This window comes from Lepisosteus oculatus, chromosome 16 (assembly GCF_040954835.1).
Source record: "Lepisosteus oculatus isolate fLepOcu1 chromosome 16, fLepOcu1.hap2, whole genome shotgun sequence".
NCBI classification, from domain to species: domain Eukaryota; kingdom Metazoa; phylum Chordata; class Actinopteri; order Semionotiformes; family Lepisosteidae; genus Lepisosteus; species Lepisosteus oculatus.
In genome coordinates this window covers 9,833,978-9,852,866 of record NC_090711.1, presented here as the reverse complement: position 1 = coordinate 9,852,866, position 18,889 = coordinate 9,833,978, and the positions used below count along the sequence as shown (strand labels likewise).

General features: G+C 43.5%; 3 protein-coding genes across 11 annotated transcripts in view; 1 reads left to right on the top strand and 2 right to left on the bottom strand.

Annotated features, from left to right (window-relative positions):
* Window positions 1-9,259, bottom strand: part of LOC102695494 (engulfment and cell motility protein 2) — a 70,459-nt gene extending 61,200 nt beyond the window's left edge. For all 8 annotated transcript variants that reach the window (XM_015364853.2, XM_015364856.2, XM_015364855.2 and 5 more), the window contains exon 1: window positions 9,195-9,259. The gene's annotated coding sequence lies outside the window, so the exon portion shown is untranslated. The remainder of the gene's footprint in view (window positions 1-9,194) is intronic.
* Window positions 9,260-10,875: 1,616 nt separating this feature from the next.
* On the bottom strand, window positions 10,876-15,237 carry LOC138223289 (heat shock 70 kDa protein-like). 2 transcript variants are annotated; one of them, XM_069179317.1, is made up of 3 exons: window positions 15,012-15,237; window positions 13,971-14,260; window positions 10,876-13,221 (listed from the first exon to the last, which is right to left on the bottom strand). In XM_069179317.1, exon 3 carries the CDS (start codon window positions 13,206-13,208, stop codon window positions 11,289-11,291), a length of 1,920 nt encoding a protein of 639 aa, XP_069035418.1. In that variant the 5' UTR covers window positions 13,209-13,221; window positions 13,971-14,260; window positions 15,012-15,237; the 3' UTR covers window positions 10,876-11,288. The 2 variants fall into 2 exon arrangements, with proteins under 2 accessions (XP_069035418.1, XP_069035419.1); XM_069179318.1 differs by having other exon boundaries at window positions 15,060-15,237.
* Window positions 15,238-15,266: 29 nt separating this feature from the next.
* On the top strand, window positions 15,267-18,608 carry LOC138223288 (heat shock 70 kDa protein). Its single transcript, XM_069179316.1, has 2 exons — window positions 15,267-15,367; window positions 16,341-18,608. The coding sequence occupies exon 2, from the start codon at window positions 16,354-16,356 to the stop codon at window positions 18,295-18,297; it is 1,944 nt and encodes a 647-aa protein (XP_069035417.1). The 5' UTR covers window positions 15,267-15,367; window positions 16,341-16,353; the 3' UTR covers window positions 18,298-18,608.
* Window positions 18,609-18,889: the final 281 nt, after the last annotated feature.

The following is an 18,889-nucleotide window of genomic DNA, read 5'->3' as shown; positions in this document are numbered from 1 at the left end:
TGGAGGCCACACTTAATTATAGAAACGTCTCCACTCCTATTTCTAGAAGAACAGTGAATTAGCATTTGGACATCAAGTGACCAAAATCACTAGGATAACTCCACCTGCTAGAACATTCATCAATAAGACACAGATCCACAGAAGGAAATTATCACAGCTCAGACATGGTCATCAACACAGGATACTAATGCCTCTTTCCCAGGTACAGCGGAACTGTATCTCTCCAGGTAATGGCATTATACTGCAGATTCCTATGTTATGGTCAGGTGGTCAAACTATGCCAATCCTACTCTAACATAGCACAAAACAGCCATTTTATGATGATGATTTTATCTAGTCTTTTATCTAGTGGCATGTTTTACAAGAAGTTCATAATCACTGTTCCATCAGAAAGGTTTTGCCAATGTTCAGGAGAGCTTCAGAATACTTTGGACCATATGCTTTGCTGTGTATTGGAATTCATATCAACACGGGAAATGTTACAATGATACTGTATGTGAGTCTACTACCACAGTAAAGAGTTTCATGTTCAATTAAAGGACTACAAAAAAAATCTGCCTGGGAAAGTTCAAAGTCAGATCAGCAAGCCTGAATACATCCCAGACTGAAAGATCTTAGCTAGTTAACTTGGAAATTAAAACGACTGTTGTGGGAATTGGATAGGATTATCTAAAATCCAGAAAGGAACAGACAAAATTATTCTAAGCAACTATTTCCAAATTGCTTGCATCTGTACAAGGAAAAGATTACCCAAGTGCACATATATTTACAACAAAAACAGAAGACAAAGGCAGTTCATAAACAGATGGGATCTGAAACCTCCTAATTATTGCCTTTATGGTTGAGGCAATTATTATTACAACTATCTGTATGAAACTACAAGGTGACGTAGATTTGTACCAGTTTTACAGCGACAACTGGAGTGAAGTAACTCGCTCAAGGATACACTGGCAGAAGACACAGTCAACATCAGAATGAAACAGATCACTTCATCAGTGGAGTTGTGGGTCATGGAGACTTTAGGTGGTAGTGCTGTTATCTTCAGTCCCCGGAGTACATTTCACTGGGCCGTCAGTCCTGCTTCACTGAAGAAACAGAGGCCTCAGAGAGCTGATAATCATGCTGTTCTCTCCAGCAACTCAGCAGCTGCTTCTCAGTAGCTGATCCCTGGAATGCCATTATCCGGCTGTACAACAGAGCCTCTTGCCTGCCTGCCTGCCTGCCCCCTCCTAGCACCTTCATTGACATTCATCCCCAGAGCAGCACAGAGCCTGCTGGAGCTGGCAAAAACACTCAAGTGGACAATGTCACAAACCCAATGCAATCAGCAAGCTCACCAAGGCTGTCTGAGGACATTACCACCGCTGACCTACACAGCAGAATCAGGTGTACATCTCCAAAAGCGGCAGATGTGAATGTTCATCACAATTCAGGAAGGACGGGAGCTGGACTGGTGAGGGAGTCTAAAAGGTCAGTGATCCAGCTTCATTTCCACCGGAATTACAACAAATAAACCACAACAAAGAAGGACAACTCGAAAGTACAGAGCATGTAACAGATGGTTTAAGACATTTAACACTATGGTGCTAATTCTGAGCCACATCAATTTGCCCAGAGTACAAATGTGATTAAATCAGTCTTGGGGGACTTCCATAAAGTATAATTTTCAAGATATGTTTGAAATAATTTAAAAAATGTTTAACTAGCCTGCGAAGTGATTTCTTAAATCGGATTTGGGTCACTGAACACATCTTTTAAAAGAGTCGACAGAAAAGATGTCCCGAATCCACCTGCTGAACTTTCTAAAGATACAGAGGGATTTGGTTATACAATAGGCTGTAATTTCACAAGCTAGTTTGTTCCTAGAGCTGGCATCTCTATTTTAAGACTGGCCTTTGAACTCGAATGCTTTTTACAAATGCAAATTCTGTGACCTGTTTTAAGAAATTTGAAAACATGGAATTATACCATATCTGGCCAAGCATATCACCCATATTACCACAGCAATGCTTAAGACTAATAGCTCACATACAGGTGTGTGGTAGGAGTACTGTATATATTTCAGATTGCCGGGATAGACTCTGTCTGCCATCCGACCCTGTATTGGATAGAAAATGGATGGATGATCTAAGATTATGCAACTGTTACGCATTGTGCTTTCTGCTTCATTTTCTAATTGAAACATTCTACACCTTTATATTACTTTAGACTCCCTGTTACACAAAGCCTACACACTTCACTGCCTACAAACATGGGCTTGTTTACCCAAATGCAATCTGTTCAGATCTGGTAAATACAGTCCAAAATAAGCAGTGGCCAATCCTGTAGGAATTGGCTTCTACATCTTTCCATCACAATCCCCACGATTTTCTCCTTATAGGAGACCATTGGGAAAATATCAATATCCACACGAGACTAACAGCAAGCAACTGTTTCTTCACTTAAGACCTGGAAAAACCTTAAATGTGTGCAGTTTAGCAACAGGTTCAGCTCAAGTTAACACCACTCAAGCCAGAAGACCCTATGGTTCATGGGCAGAACCCAGTTTTCTCCAGGGTTCCCCCACTTCTGCACACCTGTCCATTAACTTTTTTTAAATGCTGCTCTTTGTGAAAGCCCTGGTCGTGAGACCCGGAGGTGACACGAGAAAAAGGAACACGTTTTTAAACAGGAAAAAAAACTCTGATCAGGCCATTGGGACAACAGTCTGAAGGGAAAACAAACACGTGGAATGAAATGAAGTACTGGACTGGATTCCTGCAGCTGACCTTAGCGGCCCAGTTGGAAGTGTCTTTTGTGGGAGCCTGGAAGGCATTGGGGTGAAAGAATGGGGAGGGGGGTGTTCCTGGGAACCACAGCAGATCCTGAACCTACAGCAAAACGCGCCGAGTTGGTCCAGAAATGCCGGAAAAGCCAGGGATTGTAAGCAAAGGCGACAGCGAAGAGAGAATTGAAAACAGATGGCCCTGAGCCTGAGAAAGTACAGTCCTTCTTTTAGCAGGCCTCTCCGTGAGGCAATAAAGAGAGTCTGATTGCGGCTCAGACAGAGCACACAAGGGCACATCTCATAATTACTGTTTTTCCACCACCAGATTGCTCGATGGCCTGGTGTAGGGCGATCTTGTCTGACCACCTAAAGGAAGTCTGGTTCACCACAGTTCACTTACGACTCAGAGAATGTGATGGCCCTAATTATAACACTTAAAGCCCTAATATAAGCTTGTGTACAATAACAGCACAGAAAAAATAACCCTATTGTCCCCTTTAAAAAAACAACAACAATTCATTCCATTTTTGTCAGCTGTCAAATCCTACATGTAAACTGAAAATCGCATCTATGTTGCCTGCCTCTTGTACATTCTTTTCCAGACTGGCTTAAATCTGGGATTGAAAATTAGACTGGGTTAAATAAAAGTTACGTTACTACATGCGAGGCTAAAAGAAACACGGGTCAACCTTTCCTGCCTCCTAGTTTTAACAGTGAGTTACTGCTCCTGAAGATAAGGAGGTACTAACTCAACAGTAAAATTCCCACTATGTGTGGCCTCAGTGAACAAGTGTTGTCCAAAGTGACAAGAAGCAATGCTGACTAATGAACTGGACTGTGACGGAACACAAAAGTAGTCACTGAGGTCACAGTACAGGCGTACAAAACCACAGACACTGGCCAGAGATGCCACTGTGCCAATCAAGATGAAGCACAGCACAGCAGTGACATTAAACCATTACACAGCCATTGTCAAGAGGTCAGCCATTCAGCCACTGTCAAGGGCTGTCAAGAGCTGTTTGCTTTTAGCAAACAACGTGAATGCTATCTTACAACCCCATCACTAAAATCACACTGTTCGTCCAAGAAAGCTTTGCCTGTAAATGTAAGAGTAATGTCATTATTCCTCAGGATAAATCCGTTTATAGCCCAACATCAAACAGAAGCACCACCTGCATTTCAAAACAACCGAGATGCTGAAGATGCTCGGTCTTCGTCACATGACATCCCACCAAACGTGGCCATAAACCATCTCTGTTTTCTAGTTAAAAAACTCGCCGACCTCAAGTCTGCTATCCTATTCGCCTCATCACTCCTTCAAGCAGTTTCCAGGTGACTCTGATCTCTAATCCTCACCAGGCACAGTGTAAACACGGATTTCAATCCTCCAGCTTCCCAATTTTAGCAATATTGAGGAGTGTGGTCACACGGCAAAAACACCCACTGAAATACTGTAAGTTAGGCAACAAAGCAAAACTAAGATGCAGAACAGGCAAGCACAGCTAACGGTTCTTCCCCCTAATCGAGTCAGCAGATTCTGTTAAAAGATTTGTTACATGTTAAAAAAAGAAAACTTGGAAAAGCAGCATGTGTTTTGATTTCTTTTTTTATTGACGGCGTTGGCACACAGATACAGTACGTGACACGTTTGGTGCCAGACACAGATGAGAGCCAGGATGTGCTCCTTAAATACACATTTCACCTGAATTTAAGAGAGACGTTATTCCAGCAGGGTTTCAGAATGGACTGTGAGACACCACCAACTCCTAATTACACAGTTTGTTGTGCCAAAGAATAGCAAGTTCTCACAAGCACAGACTAGCAGTTTTATGACTCTGAACAGCCTCAAGACCACTCCTCAAAGAAGAAATTGAGCAACAAGCTGCAGTGCCTGTTCAAATCTGGGATGAGGCATCCAAGATCATGGTAGCCTAGAGACGATGCAGCCTCCAGTCCAAGGCTGGCCTAGTGAGAGCTGCATCTGTGCCTTGACCATACTGTTCATGTGGTGGGCCTGCAGTAGGGGAAGAAAGCAGAAGACACTCAATTGGTTCCAGCTCGGGTGTTAATGCTCAAGGGCTGGGACTTCAGCAGACCAATGCAACTTTGTGGATAAACAGCTAGAAAGGAAGTGATCTATATATTTCCATATTATGCAAAACTGCATTCAGAAATTATGCCCAGATTTTTTTATGGCACACCTTGTTTGAAGGTACCCCCACGATACGTAAGCATCCAAGCCCTCCAAATTCCATTCCAACAAGAAGAGACGTCGGAAAAGTGTCTGCAGAAAACAATCCACTGCCCCAGCCTCCTCCCCTCTGTGAGTGTTTGCGTCTTTCTGTCCTGAGATGGACAGGCATCCTGTCCAGAGTGAATCCTGCCCTGTGTCCGTTGCTTGAAGGGATAGGCTCCAGCTCCCCAGCTGCACAGTACTGGATAAAGTGCTTAGGAAATGGATGAATGAGAGACACTATGTCTAATTAATGGTGTTCTGTAGATGCCTGAGTCATGTAAATCCATACTGTATAATCAATTTTAAGCATACTAGAATAGTCACCAATGTATATCACACTAGACTGTAATGAACTCTTGTTTACCAAATGCTTCCTCTGCATAAATCCCATGGCATTTGCTAGCTACCACAGTACTCACAGAGAGACTTTATCATCTCGGTAGAGTTTTGCACACCTCCCACCCCCAGCCCTAATAAAATGAGGGATGGGAGTGTGCAAGCAGCACCCACCCCCTCACAGAGTGTAGGAGAGTGGGCTTCCGGATCAAAGACTCTGCTGCTCGGCTGGGTTACCATAGCAACCGCATCCCCGAGCCCACACGCTCTGCACAGGCACTGACCTACCTGGAGTGTGAGCACAGCAATGCGTGGAGCAGGGCTGCTAGGCTGGAAACTGCAGGGAACTGGGGCCGCCTCGCTGATCGCGATTCCGCCAACTCCGACGTGACCAAAAAAATGACGAAGGAACGCACTGCAGACTTCAAGATCAGAGTGTCTCGCCCCTTCTATTGATTTCAGGCTGTGCCCATAATCAGGTTCAAATGAGAACAGTGTCTAACAATCTGAAGAGATTCTGAACAATCTGAAGTTTCCAACATACTTTATTGTCCTAGACCACTTCTTTGCTGATTGGGTGTTGAGTTCATTATGTATTAATTTATCCAATAATATGGACTGACACAGAGGAAATGGTCAGAAAAGGCATTTTCTTAAGTTTTATTACACAATTTATGCTGGTTGTGTTCAATTTCATGATACATAGTCACTACACTACATATTGGCACCTCTGCGTGAAATGCATGCACGCACCCGGCCTTCAGAACTATTGAAAGACAGAAAGACACAGGAGTTTATAAACTCAGAAGAGGTATTATTAAACAAATACCGCTTAACAATTGTCAATAAGCCATCAACAACAATCTCTAAGATCTAACAAGTTGTAGCACTCTTTAAAAGGAAATCTCTCAAACCACATTATTGACAAAAAGTACAATAACAAAAATGAAAAACAAATGCACAGCAAATAACTGACAGCTGAATAGTTGTGATGGAAAACAAAAGACAAAATAAAAAGCTATTGCCACAACTATTTGCACATTACAACAACAACCTACTACTGAAGGAGCAAAACACTTAAAAAGGGGGAAACTGCAAAGACAATGAGACTCAATACAAAACGTCTACTACATTCGACAGACTACCAGATACAAAACAGCACACTTAAGAACGAAGCAGGACATGAGGTACCAAGAAGCACACTTACTCAGTGGTCATGCACTTACAACAGGCATGAGAACTCTCAAGAAACCAAGCTGAACAAACATTTCCAAAGCAGTAGACACCCTAAGAAAACAATCGCCCAGGCCACGAAATAGACCTTGAAACATCTGGACAGGGGGATAAACGTGTGGAACATCAGAAAGGAACCCAGGAGAACGGGGAATATTCGGGAATATACGGTATACATGAAATAAAAAGTGAAGAAGATGGCCTGATTCCAAAGGCACTGCTGTGGGACACAGCTCTTTCTGAGCAGCCTCAGCATCGCAGACAGCACATGGGAACCCAAAGGCTCTTTTTTCTTTCCTCCAAGGAGAGCTTTACAAAGATTAACGCTGGGGGACGAAGTGTTCTCCGCAGGAAAACAAACAGGGGTCTCGGCAGCACTGGACTACATAAGTCATGGCAGAGCAGGCCGTCAGAAGATTTCAACACTGGAGATGTCCCAAAGGGCTTATGTTCAGCATGGGACATTGGTACAGTACACCTCATTGGGACTGCTAAGTGAAGCTGTGAAACTCAAGGTCTCCAGACAATTTTCTAAAGAGGCACAAGATAAACATCTGGTAATGGACTTCTAAGGCACCAAAGGTACATTGGACTGAAATGTTTCCTACCCATTTGGGTAATAAATGACCCATTAGGCATCACATACAATCAATCTCCTTTAAAGAAGCATGGAGGCTGTAATGGGCTTATAATATAAAGTAATTAGCAGAGGGTTTTATCTATGGCAACCTGCACAGGGCTACCACATTTCCAGTTAAATATGATCAATTAGTTATAATTAGTTATAAGTTGCACCGGATCATTTGTCTCAATACTTTTATCATACTGCACTTTGAATTGAAGTCAAATTCACACAAGGATTCTGTAAACTGCTGCATTACCTAAGCAAAGGTACCTATTTTAACACTAACAATCCTTCACACCTCAACATGTCTCATTACATATCACTTGAAAACATTATTATGCAAATATGGTCATCTTCATGAGCTACTTTAAAAAAAGATATAGTGCATTAGCTAATTTCAGATGCAGGTTGTGTCTGCATCCACATTCTGAACAGGGCGTTTCTGATAACACTTCTGACTTGTAAGAAGGGGGTTTCAAGCCACTCATTAAGAGTTCAAGTACCATCCCACTGTGGAGGCTTACCAGTGTAATGAATAGATGAATTCGATTTCTTTTAGTTTCAATGGTGGGACATACAGGACTAGATCAGAACAGAGTGTAACACCTACAGACAAAGATTATTTTTTTGTTGATGAAGCCTGAGATCATGGCGAGACTGTTAATCGACATTGCAAGCAATACTTAGTACTCGGTATTAAACGCAGAGGATCATAGAAGTTTATCAATGTCACACACCGTAGTTCACAGGGTTTCACTGTGAGGACAGCCTTCTGAACAGCACGATAATAATGTAGTGGGCTTCAATTTGGCATTCGAAGCATATTCCATGATCTAACATTATTTTGCTGAGTGGGAAAACAGACCACACGCATTGATCCACCACTCCCCGGAAGATCTGACACCAAACAGCCTAAACACAAATAAAGGCATTCTTTGTCCAATACCCCGACACAGACAACAGAAGAAACGTGTTTCATGACCATCGTGTAAGTGCAATCTTTTCCGCAAAGCTGACTGCTGACATTGTAATAACAGTATCCTTGTGAGGTCTCAACCTGATGATTGGCGCTAGAGAGGTGGACAGACGTACAGAGAACACAAAATAATCACAAACTCACATTTTACTCCAATGGTTCAACTCGAAATTGAAATCGATATGGCAAATTCCCTTGAGAAATGCATAGAACAATTTTCAGCAGCGTTTGCTGTCATAACTCAAAGAACTGTGAAAAGATAACAAAGGTCATTGCAAAATGCAAGGCAGTATTCGCTGTTATTAAACATAACTGACCTCGTACAGCTGCCCGCAGGATAGTGATTTCTATTACACGACAGCGACAAGGTGCTTCATTTTTAATCTCTAGGCATAATGCGTTACCTCTCCGTAGAGACAATACCATCTCGCCGATTACTTTCAGTGATGGATTAAGAAGCGTATTTCACAAATAGCACTTTTGTTTAGAATACAGAGTGACAAAATTCAGTTTATCTAAAACGTGGATATAGTTCACTGACTGGCGAATGTGCACCTAGTCGCAAAGCGTTCGCCTGAGCAATTCAGTCAATAGAGAGGGACCACAAAAAGACGCATGCAACAGATTGGATATTTTACGCCGTCACAAGACTGGGTTTCAAGCATCTTTCCGAAGACAATGTGTGCAAATAAAACAGAAACGCTAACAATACGTTCTGAAAATAATCGTGCATGCACATAAGATTAAATGTCACGTTACTTTAAGGAGATCCCTCTCCCTTCAAAGAAAAACATTTAGAGAAACAAAACATTCCAGTATGAAGCTACTAAATAATGAATCAATTTAAAACTGCCAATAGTGTAGTGAACATTTCTTATTGATAACCATGAGGAAGCATTTCAAAAATATTGCAAGACTGGGAACATTATGGTGCACCTTGATTACTTCAATTATCAGCAATTAGTCGACAGGATGATTTTGCAAAGAAAGATAAAGAGCCAATGATTGAAAGACCACTCACCCCATTGATATAGATGCCTCCGCTTTCTCACTCCAGCTGCTGTATGTGCTGTGAGTAACTCGCGGCGCGGTGACACAGAGAAAGGCAACACGCCTTAGGGGCGGGGATACAACAAATACGGGCAAGTCATTGGCCAAAGCGGATGTCCATTTAAAATCACCTATAGCGATTGGATGTGACCTTGTCTTCACCAAAGCAGGAGTAGGTTGCATCCTTTTATCCCTGGACTCCCTGGCAGTGGGAGAAATGGTGGAGAGGTGCTGTAAATGTGACTTATTTAAAATGCTCAAACATCGTTTGAATGTCTTTCCTGAGAGTTAATGTACACTAATCACAGATTATGCAGCTAAGGATTTGTGGGTGGGAAAAGTTTTGAGGGTTGCAGAGGACATTCGTACTTGCGTCCTGGTGACAAAATCCTGAAGTTGAACTCCACCTGCCGTACGAATAAAGCAACATCATCATAGCTTTAAAGGCTTCAAATGGAACAGCTTAATCGGTGCCGAGGTGCTGGAACATTACTGATTCCCAATATTGATTACTAAGCATCAAAAGAAAATGGGGCATATTTTTTTCTAGATATATTGATATATTTCTATATTCACGAAATGGATTCATTTCATGTCAATATTTCGCAGATAACTTCAGCATCAGCATAAAGTGCCTGTTCAAGTTGCTGGATGATAGTTTTTCCTGTGTGGATTACAGGATTTTTACTTCCAAGACCAGGAAGCTGAGCGCAGCAGGGAAGACCTCTAGTAATGAGGTTTGAAGCCAAGAGGAAAGCAGGCTGTGGCAGGTCTACCTGGCCCCACCACTGCGGGCTGAGTCACTTCACATCACCTGCTCCATGCCTGCCTGCCGGGGGGTGATCAGCACCTTTGCAATGATACTGTAATCCTTGACAGGAGTCACTGATGCTTCTCAAATAAGAACAAAAGCACCAGTTCTGTAGGTACTAGCACAGAAGCCTTATCATAGAAAAACGTTCTTAAGATTTAGATATTGATCGCATAAAAGGATAAAGTGATAGCAGAAAAGGTTACTTATTTTGGAAATGTGATGCAGAACTCTGAAAACACCCAGATGCAAATACAGCTTTTTTCTGAATTTACAGATTTTTCTCAGTTGTCTCATGCCACTCCAGTCCTGTAATAATAACACCATACAGTACACCACAGAAGAGAGATGTATAATCTAGTGTTTAAATAGACATCTAGTCATTTTAAGTGGCGTACATTTAACACAACAGCTGGGTATTATGAGGGATTTACGGTTACATACTGGTTAGCATTTCTGCCTGGCAGTGCTGGGGTCCTAGGTTCTAGCCCACACCTGTGGTGCTCTGCTTTCCTCCCATAAATCAAAGACATACTGATACATTAGCTGGCTTCTGGGAAAACAAACCTTATTGTGTGTGCATGTCTCTGTGTGTGTGCCCTGCAAGGTACTAGTGTCCCATCCAGGGTGTATCCTGCCTTGCGCATGTTGCTTGCCAGGATAGGTTCCAGCTTCCCCACAATTGTAAATCAGATAAAGTGGTTAGAAATTATGTATTGCTGAAACTATTATGTACTGCTGCAGAACCTGAGCTCAATATATCACCATGTGAAGAAAATTCTCTAATCCCATATCTAGACCAGAGTCAATTCCAAAACACTGCAAACTTATCAATAAAATATATTTTTAAGAGATTTATTTAAAGAAATATCAAAAGAACATTTACAGAATATGAATTTCTGAACAGTACTTTTTGGCAACATAGCAAACAACAATACTTGTTGGAAAAAGTGTAGCAAGTGCAGACAAATTATCTCCAACCACAATACTACTGCTATACTACTCAATACTACTTCCACACACTCCCTTGTTCCCACAAAATTAAACAGCAGAACATGTAGTAGAAGTTTTAGCCAAAATTAAATTATGCATGGCAACCAGCCTTTGACAGTATATGAGATGTGAAATACAAACATTCACATGGATTCAGCTAAATCATATGATGCTCACACAAACACCCCCCCCCCCATCATTCTCAAAGCACTCTGTTTGAAGAGTCCATTTTTTTTTGATTAATGGATCAGTCTTGTCCTCTTAATCCACCTCTTCTATTGTGGGCCCTGACCCTGCCTGGGTCTGGCTTCCTCCTGGCATGCCTCCTGGCATCCCTCCCTGGTACAGCTTGGTGATGATGGGGTTGCACACTTTCTCCAGCTCTTTCAGCTGGTGCTCGTACTCCTCCTTCTCTGCCAGCTGGTTCTTCTCCAGCCAGGCAATGGTTTGGTTGCATTTCTCGACGACCTTCTTCTTGTCCTCCTCGCTGATCTTGCCTTTCATGTTTTCATCCTCCACACTGCTCTTCATGTTGAAGGCATAGGACTCCAGGGCATTCTTGGCAGCGATCTTCTCCCTCTGGGCATCGTCATCTGCTTTGTATCTCTCGGCGTCCTGCACCATCTTCTCAATTTCCTCTTTGCTCAGCCGGCCCTTGTCATTGGTGATGGTGATCTTGTTCTCTTTGCCAGTGCTTTTGTCCACTGCAGACACGTTCAGAATGCCATTGGCGTCAATGTCAAAGGTCACCTCGATCTGTGGCACCCCTCGTGGGGCAGGGGGGATACCCGTCAGCTCAAACTTGCCCAGAAGGTTGTTGTCCTTGGTCATGGCTCTTTCCCCTTCATACACCTGGATCAGGACACCAGGCTGGTTGTCTGCATAAGTAGTGAAGGTCTGGGTTTGCTTGGTGGGAATGGTAGTGTTGCGCTTAATGAGGGCTGTCATGACTCCTCCTGCAGTCTCGATGCCCAACGACAGTGGAGCCACGTCCAGCAGCAGTAAGTCTTGCACATTCTCAGAGGTGTCGCCCATGAGGATGGCTGCCTGCACAGCTGCACCATAGGCCACAGCCTCATCAGGGTTGATGCTCTTGTTCAGCTCCCTGCCATTGAAGAAGTCCTGCAGCAGTTTCTGGATCCTGGGGATGCGAGTGGAGCCTCCAACAAGGACGATGTCATGAATTTGAGACTTGTCCATCTTGGCATCTCTGAGTGCCTTCTCAACCGGCTCCAAGGTCCCTCTGAAGAGGTCAGAGTTCATCTCCTCAAAACGAGCCCTGGTAATAGAGGTGTAGAAGTCAATGCCTTCATACAGAGAGTCGATTTCGATGCTGGCCTGAGAGCTGGAGGACAGGGTTCTCTTGGCTCTCTCACATGCGGTGCGCAGTCTCCTCAGTGCTCTTTTGCTCTGGCTGATGTCCTTCTTGTATTTCCTCTTGAACTCTTCCACAAAGTGGTTGACCATGCGGTTGTCAAAGTCCTCCCCACCCAGGTGCGTGTCCCCTGCCGTGGCCTTGACCTCAAAGATCCCGTCCTCGATGGTAAGGATGGACACGTCAAAGGTGCCGCCACCCAGGTCAAAGATCAAAACGTTGCGCTCTCCTCTCTTGCCCTTATCCAGCCCGTAAGCGATGGCAGCTGCTGTGGGCTCATTGATGATTCTCAGCACATTCAGTCCAGCAATAACGCCGGCGTCTTTGGTCGCCTGGCGCTGGGAGTCATTGAAGTAGGCAGGAACGGTGATGACGGCATTGGAGACTTTCTGTCCCAGGTACGCCTCGGCAATCTCCTTCATCTTAGTCAGGACCATAGAGGAGATCTCTTCTGGGTAGAAGGTCTTATTCTCTCCTTTGTACTCCACCTGCACCTTGGGCTTGCCTCCATCACTGATCACCTTGAAGGGCCAGTGCTTCATATCCGACTGCACAACAGGGTCTTCGTACTTCCTGCCAATCAGCCGCTTCGCATCAAAGATGGTGTTATTGGGGTTCATGGCCACCTGGTTCTTGGCTGCATCTCCAATGAGCCTCTCCGTGTCAGTGAAGGCCACATAGCTCGGGGTGGTCCTGTTGCCCTGGTCGTTGGCGATGATCTCCACCTTGCCATGCTGGAACACCCCCACACAGGAGTAGGTGGTGCCCAGGTCGATCCCAATAGACACTCCCTTGGGTGCAGACATTTTTCTGGTCACTCTGTACAGTAACAGACAAGGATAATACTGGGTCAGCAGTGCGGTCTTTAAAAGTAAGTGAAGCCTCTATGTTTTTTCCAAATTGGTATAAATATTTTAGGTACTTTTTCAGAGATTTAGCAACTATTCAAAACTGACTGCTATCGCATTATAAAAATGAAACAAATAGAATGTTTTAATATATACTTCAATAATAAAACTATAATTAAGAAAAATATTTTCTAATATTTACGTGTGGCTACAAGAAAGTGTCACAATTTATTGCAATATTTTGATTTTTCTTTATAAACACCTCGCCATTAAATCATTGTATAAATAAAAAAATATAGTCTGTATTTGAAAACGTAGTGCATTTACCTAGTTTAATTAACTTGTTTAATCTATGGATTATTGAAATCGATTGAAATGATTACATTTTTATCATCCTCGACTTGAAAAAGAAGAATGCCCAAGGTCAATGTAATCAAGTGAACATTGTACCAAATCAAACAGATCGATCTCGTTGGGCATTTCAAATCAGAAACCCCCATTTATTTCTTTCGCACACAAATATAAAAACGACAAGGTTCTGCGTTAGACTCTGTAGTAACGGACAAAAGCAACGCAAACCGAGGCAGAAATAGGTCCAAAAAGTCCAAAATGAATACACCCTGAACCGGACGGATCTCTTGTATTCCTAAAGTTACAGGTCTAAAACACGATGTCATGAAATTCAAGAACGACAAAGTCAGAAAAGCAAGATGAACTTACAAAAAGCGGTTCCTCTTCCTAAGGGTTAAGGACGGGCGCTTCGTTGGGAGGCTGTGCTTTCCTCTCGGTCGGTCCGTCTGGGCTTCAGCGCTGCGCTCTGGCGTGTGAGCGGAGCGGCGTCTCGCCCTGGTTTAAGACTCCCAGCGCCCCGCTTCCAGAACAATCCAGTCAGCTCTCCGCGCTTCGCCGTCTCTCCCCGGGCAGCGGCGCCGCAGAAACATCCAGGGGCTTCGGTGCGAGTCCGCGGCTCTTACCGCGACCGATGAGCTCGGTGCGATTCTCTCGTAAACCTTATTAAAAAAAGGAAAAAAAAAGTATTTTATCCGCAAAGATAAACCGAAGTGACTGTACTTTTAGGCTCCAGGCACATTCACTTAAAGTTTTAACCTTCCTAACGACTTTTCTTTTTTATCGGAGATGTGTTCTCTTATAACGACAAGAAAACAAAACGATTGTTGTTGATTTGTCACATAAAAGAGATACAAATAGAGTAATACTTTATTAATCTTTATTAATCCCGTAGGGAAATTGATGAAAATAAGAGTGGAGCTATCATCACATTATTATTATTATTATTATTATTATTATTATTATTATTATTATTATTATTTGCAGGAGTAGTCCTGGTGGTGAAAATATAGATTTATGTAGTGAGGATCTCAATACATTAAGTCGTAGTATTCGTTCATTCTCTGTTCTAAGATTTAGTTGGATGTACTGTAAATTATAAAACTTTGGAACTGTAGGTCATGTTTTCCTAAACTTTGAGTACGTTGGTCTTGATTCATTTTTTGTTTAAAATTGGGGTTTGACAACTGGTGACGCTACGAGACACAAAACGTTTTCAAGTTTCCTGTCATTTGAGATAAATTACCAGACTGATCAAGAATGAATTTCTCGGTGTAACGAAGAACAGCGCTTTAACACAGTAATTCAGCACTATAAGTACAGAAGCAAATTCAATATCTGTGGAGGCGGACACTTATTAACCTGGGCTCACTAATTAACAGTAAGTTCGTCGTAACGATTTGAGGTCTGTACGTTATGAATGACTGAGTTCAGCTCCAACCGTGTTGTTTCATTGGTTACCTTTTCTGGAAAGTGTACACTTGCCGGCGCTCCGATTCGTCAGTACCTTCCGGTCCTTTCGAGAACATTCTCAACGGTTCGCCTTGATTCGTCGTCAGAGACACACATGGCTACTGTTGTCAAGGTAAACAAAAACGTGCGTTTTTATTGGTCATGACTTTACCAGAGGTTTCTGGAACAGCGGATGGCGAGATAAAAGCCAGGCTGCGGCTACAGTACGTACAGTAGCAGAGTCAAGTACACTGGAGACCTGAAGTTGCGCCGGACAGGAGCTGATCAGGGAGCTTTAGTGGAGACGAACACAGACGGTAAGATACTGCGCAACATTAGAAACTTTATTCTAAACAATGATGCGTACGACTTGGGACTTTTCAGTGTCTAATTTAAATGGATTCATATGTGTATGACAACGTAGTTGATAAAAGAAAATAGGAAAAGTGGTGATGTTTTAATTCTGCTGGTATTGGTGCCTTTGCTGACAGTAACTTGTAAAACAAGAATGGCTTATCGTGTGTTGAATTGTACCTCGGCGAGTAACGTAATAGCACCCGACTAAAGCACGCAAACGATTAAATATTTCATAATGACATAACACTTTTTGATTCTTGTGTAATCCTGTTTAGATTATAAATACACTGCGAAGTTGATTTTTTTATATTCAGAGAGAGCTGTCTGTTTTTGTCCGACGTCTGTCTGATTTTCTTATAACTTCAAAGCGTCAAATACTACGCATACAAATTAATTTCTGTCTGTGGTCATTTGGTAGTTTTCATTGTACGAACACAGAAAACGAATACATACAAGCCGTTTAGCGTGGTGAAAAGGAGGATTACGATGACATGATTATTTGACTAGAGGAGATAATCTCGTAACTTTCACTTTTTAGTGTAGTCTGCTATGCAGTGAAGCTGCAGTACGTTATGCTGCTCGGTGAGCCACTTCAGAAGTGTTAAAAGTAGCTTCCTCCCATGTGTAAAATGTGAGGTTATAGTAAATGTGCCCTGTGTGTAATTTAGTCCGGACGGCAGGGTTAACACCTTATGAACACCACCCAGGGATTTTAATGGACAAATTCATTTTTTTATGTTTAAGGGCAGATTTAAAACCCATATCTCAAATTGTGAATGTAAATTATTTATAAAATATTAAATTATTATTTATTTGGTCATCTTATTCATAGAGAAAGGTCACGTCACTCACATTTGTAAATTACAATTATAAATACAATATGTATTATGCACCTTGATGATTTGAACAGTAAAAGTTACTGTGTATTTACAGAGTAACTACAAGAATGTCTGCACCCAAGGGAGTGTCTATTGGGATCGACCTGGGCACCACCTACTCCTGTGTGGGGGTGTTCCAGCATGGCAAGGTGGAGATCATCGCCAACGACCAGGGCAACAGGACCACCCCGAGCTATGTGGCCTTCACTGACACGGAGAGGCTCATTGGAGATGCAGCCAAGAACCAGGTGGCCATGAACCCCAATAACACCATCTTTGATGCGAAGCGGCTGATTGGCAGGAAGTACGAAGACCCTGTTGTGCAGTCCGATATGAAGCACTGGCCCTTCAAGGTGATCAGTGATGGAGGCAAGCCCAAGGTGCAGGTGGAGTACAAAGGAGAGAATAAGACCTTCTACCCAGAAGAGATCTCCTCTATGGTCCTGACTAAGATGAAGGAGATTGCCGAGGCGTACCTGGGACAGAAAGTCTCCAATGCCGTCATCACCGTTCCTGCCTACTTCAATGACTCCCAGCGCCAGGCGACCAAAGACGCCGGTGTTATTGCTGGACTGACTGTGCTGAGAATCATCAATGAGCCCACAGCAGCTGCCATCGCTTACGGGCTGGATAAGGGCAAGAGAGGAGAGCGCAACGTCTTGATCTTTGACCTGGGTGGCGGCACCTTTGACGTGTCCATCCTTACCATCGAGGACGGGATCTTTGAGGTCAAGGCCACAGCAGGGGACACACATCTGGGTGGGGAGGACTTTGACAACCGCATGGTCAACCACTTTGTGGAAGAGTTCAAGAGGAAATACAAGAAGGACATCAGCCAGAACAAAAGAGCACTGAGGAGACTGCGCACCGCATGTGAGAGAGCCAAGAGAACCCTGTCGTCCAGCTCTCAGGCCAGCATCGAAATCGACTCTCTGTATGAAGGCATCGACTTCTACACCTCTATTACCAGGGCTCGTTTTGAGGAGATGAACTCCGACCTCTTCAGAGGGACCCTGGAGCCGGTTGAGAAGGCACTCAGAGATGCCAAGATGGACAAGTCTCAAATCCATGACATCGTCCTTGTTGGAGGCTCCACTCGCATCCCCAGGATCCAGAAACTGCTGCAGGACTTCTTCAATGGCAGGGAGCTGAACAAGAGCATCAACCCCGATGAGGCTGTGGCCTATGGTGCAGCTGTGCAGGCAGCCATCCTCATGGGCGACACCTCTGAGAATGTGCAAGACTTACTGCTGCTGGACGTGGCTCCACTGTCGTTGGGCATCGAGACTGCAGGAGGAGTCATGACAGCCCTCATTAAGCGCAACACTACCATTCCCACCAAGCAAACCCAGACATTCACTACTTATGCAGACAACCAGCCTGGTGTCCTGATCCAGGTGTACGAAGGGGAAAGAGCCATGACCAAGGACAACAACCTTCTGGGCAAGTTTGAGCTGACGGGTATCCCCCCTGCCCCACGAGGGGTGCCACAGATCGAGGTGACCTTTGACATTGATGCCAATGGCATTCTGAATGTGTCTGCAGTGGACAAAAGCACTGGCAAAGAGAACAAGATCACCATCACCAATGACAAGGGCCGGCTGAGCAAAGAGGAAATTGAGAAGATGGTGCAGGACGCCGAGAGGTACAAAGCAGACGACGATGCTCAGAGGGAGAAGATCGCAGCCAAGAATGCCCTGGAGTCCTACGCCTTCAACATGAAGAGCAGTGTGGAGGATGAAAACATGAAAGGCAAGATCAGCGAGGAGGACAAGAAGAAGGTTGTTGAGAAATGCAACCAAACCATTGCCTGGCTGGAAAACAACCAGCTGGCAGAGAAGGAGGAGTACGAGCACCAGCTGAAAGAGCTGGAGAAAGTGTGCAACCCCATCATCACCAAGCTGTACCAGGGAGGGATGCCAGGAGGCATGCCAGCAGGAGGCTGTGGTAGCCAAGCACGGGCAGGCTCAGGGAATGCCTCCCAGGGGCCCACCATTGAGGAGGTGGATTAAAAGAACTGATACAGGCAAAGTTGTATGAAGGTTGTAAACATGAATGTGATGACAAGGCCTGGTGCTAAGAACTTTCAAAGAAAGTTGTGCAAACATTGCTGAAGAAACATTCGTTCCATAACTGTAGCAATTAGTTGTTATAGAAATTGTGGATTCATTCGTGATCTTCAAATGTTGTCGTCTCTTAAATCTGTGTACTTTATTTCCTTTTTGTGTACAGATGTATGTTTTTGTATTATATTTTAAATGTTTCTCATTTGTAAATCCAAGCACAGCATTTCATTTTTCCTAAAATAAAACAATTAACAGAACCTTCAGTGTGGGTTGTTTCCTGCAGCATACAACCTTTGGAAGTGATGGTAGGGTGGAATGGGGGTCACTGGATTAGACCTAAATACGCTCTGCAACAGAACTTGTGTTGCCCTCCATGCAATTCCTGCATTCAGGTAAAATATATTTCACAATTATGCATTGTGGTGTACAGGGTTTCATTCGTCTGACCAGAGAACATGCCCTCCACATGTGTCTGCAGTGAAAAGATTTATATTGTATTATTTTGTGGGATGACCGCTCTTTGAAAGCTACCTTATGT

Bases quoted from the DNA above. Each gene is read 5' to 3' on its own strand.
- LOC138223288 (XM_069179316.1), top strand. From the start codon at position 16,354: ATGTCTGCACCCAAGGGAGTGTCTATTGGGATCGACCTGGGCACCACC.
- LOC138223289 (XM_069179317.1), bottom strand. From the start codon at position 13,208: ATGTCTGCACCCAAGGGAGTGTCTATTGGGATCGACCTGGGCACCACC.